The sequence below is a fragment of the Gadus chalcogrammus genome, chromosome 13, assembly GCF_026213295.1.
Source record: "Gadus chalcogrammus isolate NIFS_2021 chromosome 13, NIFS_Gcha_1.0, whole genome shotgun sequence".
NCBI classification, from domain to species: Eukaryota; Metazoa; Chordata; class Actinopteri; order Gadiformes; family Gadidae; genus Gadus; species Gadus chalcogrammus.
In genome coordinates, this window is record NC_079424.1 from 18450249 (window position 1) to 18457748 (window position 7500).

Below are 7500 nucleotides of genomic sequence, written 5' to 3' on the forward strand. Positions count from 1 at the left end.
AAAATGCAGACGCACATTCACAGACATGGCATGCAGTCTTTAGACCTGAATACGGTGATCTAATTTACAAATGTATTGGACTTAACAGTTATTACCGGTATTGCATTAGTATAGAGTTTGATTATTTTTGTGTTAATATATTACAACATAGCCATATAATTACACTATAAGTAGGATTATTATTTTTAAATAATAGTCTAACACGTTAGACTAATCAGTGTTATTTAATTAATGTGAAGGCCTTTTATTCATGTTAAGTTTATTCAGGTTCTTAAATACAAATATCTTATAGGAATGCAAAGGCGTATATAATGGAGGATTGTTTATTTATATATATAAATGACTATTTAGGTAGGGAAACTGCATAATGCAAATAATGCCTTGGACTTTCTAAACTCTTATTGTGGGTCTGTTTCGGGTTAAGAAGTAATTATATGACAGTATAGTTCAGCTCAACTAATTCCCTTGCCTGAAGGAAGCTCAGTAATCGCCATTGACTACAGTTTCCTGTCCGATGGTCTGCTGCTGCAAAAAAGTGTTCGAGGCAAGTACTGACTCTGAGAGTGCGCACAGAGGGAGAGAGTGTGTGTGAATTCGCACCACGGATTTAACTTCTTTGATGCGTTCTGTGTTAACAGATTATAGAAATGCCTTGCATTGAAAAATGTTTGACAATTGATCATGTGGAACTTTACATTGACAAAATAGAATAGGGAAGTTGAGCTTGCATACAAAGAGTCTTTTGAGGACTGCTTTGTAGAGCAACAACTAACCCACATCTGCTGGAATACGGGAGAGTCTCGCTGCCGGAGAGTGAAGAAAGTAAAAGCCAGAGGGTAAACTATTTTTTGGGTCCAATATGCAGTAATACACGGGGTTGTGGAAGTGTTGATGAGACGGAGTGAGTTTTTCGCGGGCGTGGAACGTCAGAAGCGTGGGGGAAAGAGGTCGAGAAAGTTCGAAGATAGGCAGACGACCACCTGGAGAAGTGGAAGAATGAATTAGAGCAACGACTGCTGCTCTGTGTCTCGGCCGCTAGAAAAGGTAAGAAGTTTGGATTTTCCGTTTATGTGCGCTACAGTTTTAGACAATCAGTGGACTTTAAAGCTGGACTTGAACTTGGTTTGAGCGTGCATGGACTCGCTTTAGAAAAACAGTACGCAGGCACACCAATAAAAAGGTAAACAGAGTAGCCTACAGCTGGTTCAATCTCCTCTAATACTTGTTTTCAAGCAACGGCTCGGCATACAATGATTTTTATTCACGTTATTCACGGTAAAGTAAGAAATAGGCAACAATTGGATATTTGCCAACGTTGTCAGACTCTTCAAAAGTTCTCCTCGAAACTTATATTTATGAGACAGCTAATTGTGTGGAAGTTATTTACTACGTCATCGTTGCGGTGTATTATTAGCAAATATTAGGAAAGTTTACTGTGTAGTAAAGGTTCATAGAGCTGTCGTGATTGGCAAAATACTTGAGGCGGGCTCCAAGGGAGCGCGCAAACAGCTGTCCAGCTGAAAACGGTATGGCAGGGAGGCGCGCACTAAACAGATGTTGGCACGTGACACTAAAGTTTTGACGTTAACCATAAAAGTAAATACCAATAGTTGATCAGGGTTATCGCTTGCATTGCACTAACTTTTTCTGCCGATGCAGCTGTCTGTAGTTTATTTCTTTTTTTTTTGTTCTCAGTTTTTTTTTTTCTCTCCCTCTCTCATTCTTTGGCCAAGGCTCGCTCCTGTCCCCCTCTAGCTCCTCCCACCAGATCCGGGCCGATGCCCATGGACGAGGAGAGAAGTGTCCCTACGATCTGTCCCGAGCCCCCCGACGATGGGCCCCCCGACTCGCTGTCTCCGGCAGACACGACGCCCGCAGCCTCCACCACAGACACTGATTCAAGCGCGAGCCCCACCCCGACGCCCTGCCTCGATACAGGTGAGGGTGTACAAAGGCCAGCCTGGGACTCAAATCCCTCCCAGCAACATGACCCTGCAAAGGCTCCTCCTGGCGTATGTCTGCACGTGACAGACACACAGGTCCGTTTCTGTTTATAAGAGCGAGTATGTGCCTGTGTGTTTGTGTATTTGTGAGAGAGAGAAGGGCCCAATAGCAGAGAGACGCTATCTACACAGTGTTGTGCGATGGGTCTGAACATGTCTTACACTAATAAGCTGCTGTTTATCCCCATCAATACATGCCTTGTTAGGTATTTAGTTGTTTTAAGTGTGTGCTATTGTCTGTGTGTGTGTGTTTGTGTGTGTATGTGTGTCTGTGTGTGTGCACCGGGTGCATATGTGTCATAAAGAAAATAGAGATAAATGAATGTGAGAAAATAGCGATGGGAGTGAACCGTCATGCATGGTTTCCTCAGGTTGGATAAAGGTTAGGGAGGGAGGGAGTGTGTGTGTGTGTGTGTGTATGGGTGTGCGTGTGTGTGTGTGTGTGTGTGTGTGTGTGTGTGTGTGTGTGTGTGTGTGTGTGTGTGTGTGTGTGTGTATGTGTGTGTGTGTGTGTGTGTGTGTGTGTGTGTGTGTGTGTGTGTGTGTGTGTGTTTGTGTGTGTGTGTGTGTGTGTGTGTATGCGTGTGTTTGCGTGTGTGTGTGTGTGTGGCGCACACACGCCTCTCTGTGTAGGTGTTTTATGTTCACTATTGCTAACTTGTCGTTCACATGTGATCAGAGTTATTTTATGTGCCAGCTGTGCATACAAAATATAATACCAGCGCTTGCTTGTGTGCGGACAAAGAGACGCCTTATTTTGCACTATTTTCCTTTCCTTATTATCGGGAGACATCAACAATGGATTACTCATTGTGAAAAGTCTCCGGGGGGTTAATAACAGTATTCAAAGGGAGGGCAACTGAGTCATAGGTTGCATTTGAATAGTCCGCCGACATCCTAAAGCGAAGTCACTAATGATAGGTCCACAAGCCTGCACTCCAGTGACTCCCATTCACTCCCAGGAAACACACTGTCTGTTTTTGGTGGAAGACCTAGTCATTCATTAGGTCCCGGGACCCGAAACAGACACAACTTGTGTACGCCGTGGCGGTTTGCAGAGCGGCCAGTGTAAGGGTGCGGTGGGGTTTGGGGGGGCGGCAGGACCACGGTGTCTTGTATCTGGGATGACGCGGATCGGGTCAGGGCCCACGCAGCTCTCTGGAATGCAGACAAGAAGGGGCCCTGGGGGACGTCGAAATCCGGGAAGAACGACCCCCCCGGGGTCGGTTCGACCCCGACGAGCTTCTGCGTCCGGTTTGAGGACCAGTGGGGGGTGAGGCGTCAGGAAGATCAGAGACCCCATGAGGGGCAGCTAGCGTGTTACGACCGAGACCCCCGTCACGCTCCCTCCACCGTGAGGCGGGAGAGCTTTCTGGGGACGGAGGGAAGGATATACTGGGTAATTAGTTTAGGTGTGGTTAGCACGGAAGTACACAGAGACTTTAAGTGGCTCGTTGTCGGGGGAACGGGCCAAAGATGTTGGAAGGGAGGTTTCTTTTTTTCATCGTAGAAAGACATGTCGAAACCCAATCTACGATGATTGCTCACCTCAATGTAAAATTAGAAAAACACAGACCTATCCGTGCTCTGAAAAACGCTGAGGTTTACCGGGGGAGGAATGTAAGTGGGTCATGAAGTAATTATAACGTTGGATTCAAGACTTTTGTGATTATCATACAGGAGGATGGTGTCCCAGCATGCCTTGCTCTCTTCTGGTTACCTGTGCAATCACACGACGGCACCCTCTGAAGTGGGCCTGGTTAGTAATCCTGCCCTGTGTGTGTATGGTTTGTGTGTATGTGTGTGTGTGTCTTTGTGTGTGTGTGTGTGTGTGTGTGTGTGTGTGTGTACTGTGTATGCACTGTGTGTGTGTGTTTGTGTGTGTGTGTGTATACTATGTGTGTGTGTGTGTGTTTATTGTATGTGTGTGTATACTATGTGTGTGTGTGTGTGTGTGTGCGTGCGTGCGTGCGTGCGTTAGGCGTGCGTGCGTGCGTGCGTTAGGCTTGCGTGCGTGCGTGCGTGCGTGCGTTAGGCGTGCGTGCGTGCATGCGTGTGAGAGAGAGAGAGTGTGCATGCAGTGTCAGTAAGTGGAGGATTGGCCAGACTGCAATAGAGGGCAACAAGGAGCTGCTTTCAGGCCTCGGCTCCCACCCCCACCCTACCCCAGCCCTACCCCCACCCTGGGCCTTCTTAGCTTCCAGGGTGCAGGGCGAGAGACCAGGGGCCCAGCACACCTAAACATGCACGTATCAAAAACACAGCGTCAATAAGAACTCATGTAATAAGCATGAACACCAGACAGACACACACACACGCGCGCATCTGTGGAGTTGGAGGCCTGAACGGAGCTGTTCTCAACGCATCAGTATGGGTAACGTGTCCAGAGACCTACCGTCATCATACCTGCTTCCAAGGAGCTGGTTCAAAGCAATGTCACACTGCTGAATGCTAACCTTAATGGGAAACGAAACCGCGCTTTAACTCGATGCAACTCCGCTGGCGGGGGGCTTTGTCCCAGCAGAAAGACGTGGGCTTCGCCAAGGCAAAGAGCCGAGCAGTCCTTGTGATCGCAGCGCATAGGGAAAAGCTGGCTTTTCCAGGCTTTCGCTATCCAGATCAAATGATTGAAGATGTTCTCAGTCATCACAGAACTGTTGAGAACCTGAGCTGCGTTGACGGACCCACGCTCCCCTCTGTTGTGGCTTCCCAGCAACCAGCGCAGCATTTTTGCTCTCACTCTGGCATGAAGGCGTGCTGGAGGCTGTTTACAATAGAGCCTTCACCTCAATATCATATTCTGCCTTTCATTCTCTCTCTCTCTCCCGCTCGTCCTCCCTGTTTATATTTGCTCTGTCTTTTTGCTCTCCATTGTTGAATCAAGCAGGCTCTGTTTTTTCATCTCTTCTCTTTTGTCCCTCTTGATTTCTGCCGGGTAAATGCAAACGTTAGTCGAAACCCCCAAAACCACTGTTCAGAATGAAACCCTGCATTCCCTATTCTGCAACACATGTTTACTATGGTGCGCAGATACGACACAAGGGCCAACATGGACCAATCCTTTTTTCTATTTTTTTTAAGGATTTAAATCCCTGTAGTCTCTGATATCAGAAATGTTGATGGCCCGCAACAGTTGTTTGGACCATTATACACAGATCCTGACCCAGACACATGCTCCCTTCCAGTGTGCTAGTGTTTCCTTCGTCCTGATTTGTTTGACTGTTTTCATCCTCAGTGTTTAATTTTGTAACTCACACGGACTGAAATATTCAAGGAGTAGTTTGAGGCTTTTTTTAAAAGCATATTTTGACTGCGAAAAGGAGTGCTCCTTTGACCACCTCGCAAACATTTAACAAACTCACGCTGCAGCTATTCTGGTGGCATGTGCACTCTCAGTTTCTCTCTCTGTCCCTCTCCCTCTGCCTCTCTCTCTCTCTCTCTCTCTCTCTCTCTCTCTCTCTCTCTCCCTCTGCCTCTCTCTCTCTCTCTCTCTCTCTCTCTCTCTCTCTCTCTCTCTCTCTCCCTTTCTCTCTCTCTCTCTCTCTCTCTCTCTCTCTCTCTCTCTCTCTCTCTCTCTCTCTCTCTCTCTCTCTCTCTCTCTCTCTCTCTCTCTCTCTCTCTCTCTCTCTCTCTCTCTCTCTGCCTCTCTCTCTCTCTCTCTCTCTCTCTCTCTCTCTCTCCCTCTGCCTCTCTCTCTCTCTCTCTCTCTCTCTCTCTCTCTCTCTCTCTCTCTCTCTCTCTCTCTCTCTCTCTCTCTCTCTCTCCCTCTGCCTCTCTCTCTCTCTCTCTCTCTCTCTCTCTCGCTCTCTCACTCTCTCTCTCTCTCTCTCTCTCTCTCTCTCTCTCTCTCTCTCTCTCCCTCTGCCTCTCTCTCTCTCTCTCTCTCTCTCTCTCTCTCTCTCTCTCTCTCTCTCCCTCTGCCTCTGCCTCTCTCTCTCGCTCTCTCTCTCTCTCTCTCTCTCTCTCCCTCTGCCTCTCTCTCTCTCTCTCTCTCTCTCTCTCTCTCTCTCTCCCTCTCTCTCTCTCTCTCTCTCTCTCTCTCTCTCTCTCTCTCTCTCTCTCTCTCTCTCTCTCTCTCCCTCTCCCTCTGCCTCTCTCTCTCTCTCTCTCTCTCTCTCTCTCTCTCTCTCTCTCTCTCTCTCTCTCTCTCTCTCTCTCTCTCTCTCTCTCTCTCTCTCTCTCTCTCTTTCTCTCACTCTCTCTCTCTCTCTGTTCTGGCCCATTACTTTTGGAATACATTTTTCCCAGTAGCATATCTCCTCATATCTCCTCATAGATGTTCATGAGTGCTGCTGCCACATTATGCATTTTTACTAATTACTATACTCTTCGTTTTTTACAACTTCAGCCTGGGACCTTTCATGTCACAGTGTAAAAAACCATCATGTGTGTATACAGATGCATGCCGTGGTGTGGCTGTGTATGTGTTTGGTTAAGACTATAGTATAGAGATGTTTATATGAAGGCAGCATGCTATCTGCCCTACAGCTGTGTATATGTTACTGTTATACAGTGTCTGCCATCTATCTGTTTACCCTCCACGTATCCAGCGGACCTCTGCAATGTGCTAGTCACGTTTGTTTGCACGTTAAATATAAATACTTTGTGATTTCCGAGGTTTGCCTTGAATAAATGTTGAAGTACAGGTTTGGGTTTTTGTCAACCAAACCCTATTAAAACATTGTTTTGCATAAACATTTAGTTAAAGGCACCTTTTATCTTGTGGTTTGCACAATTTAGCTATTTTTAGCAGGCTTTATTACGGTTCAAAGGTTGAGGCCCTGGATAACCGTGATAAAAGCCCTTTCCTGAAACAGGAAGCGGACACTGGAGTCCGCTTTCAGTCATATTTTTCATTTGTCCTGAACATTTATTCTTTTGAAACAAACAACCTGCTTTCCTGACTGCAGGAATAAATCAAGTTGTTGCTCTGAAAAATATCTGTTAAACAGTTTTTTCCTTTTTAAATATTATTATTTAAATGAAACGATAGTTCTTACTGAAGGTTTCAAGAAAGGTTTGCTTAATATTATTCCCACACTGAATATAGGTAGTGACAATAACTTGAAACAGCGATAGCAAATTCATTCTTCCTTTTCTACTTCATAGCCTAAGGCTAAAGGTCTATCTGCCTCCCTGAATTAAGCCATTGGTTTGGAACTAGGTGTTCTAATGAGAGAAAAGTTAATCTAGTATAATCTACTATAATTTAAAATGAAATATCAAACCATTATCTACTCACACCTGTTGAAAGTCAGTGTTTTTTGTGTGATTCAGGGCAATTATTGTATTACACGGTTGAGTGAATCAGTACAAGTCCTTGGCTGCTTCTGTCAAAGCATTATAATCATGGTTCCTTTCAAATCGTCCAGTTCTGCGAGTACATAAAGGATAATCAAGTGTCTATGAAGGGCTTGTGATGCACAATCCAGTTGTTGCAAAACCACACTGCACAATGAGCCCAAATGCTAAATGCCTCTCCAATTGTATTTTGTCT

The 7500-nt window shown here is 45.9% G+C and overlaps 1 protein-coding gene across 1 annotated transcript in view; it reads left to right on the top strand.

The window, feature by feature from the left end:
* Positions 1–561: 561 nt before the first annotated feature.
* mdfi (MyoD family inhibitor) overlaps positions 562–7500 on the top strand; it is a 25353-nt gene continuing 18414 nt past the window's right edge. The window contains exons 1-2 of the mRNA XM_056606774.1: positions 562–1044; positions 1734–1938. Coding sequence (XP_056462749.1) covers positions 1779–1938 — 160 coding nt within the window. The 5' untranslated portion in view covers positions 562–1044; positions 1734–1778. The remainder of the gene's footprint in view (positions 1045–1733; positions 1939–7500) is intronic.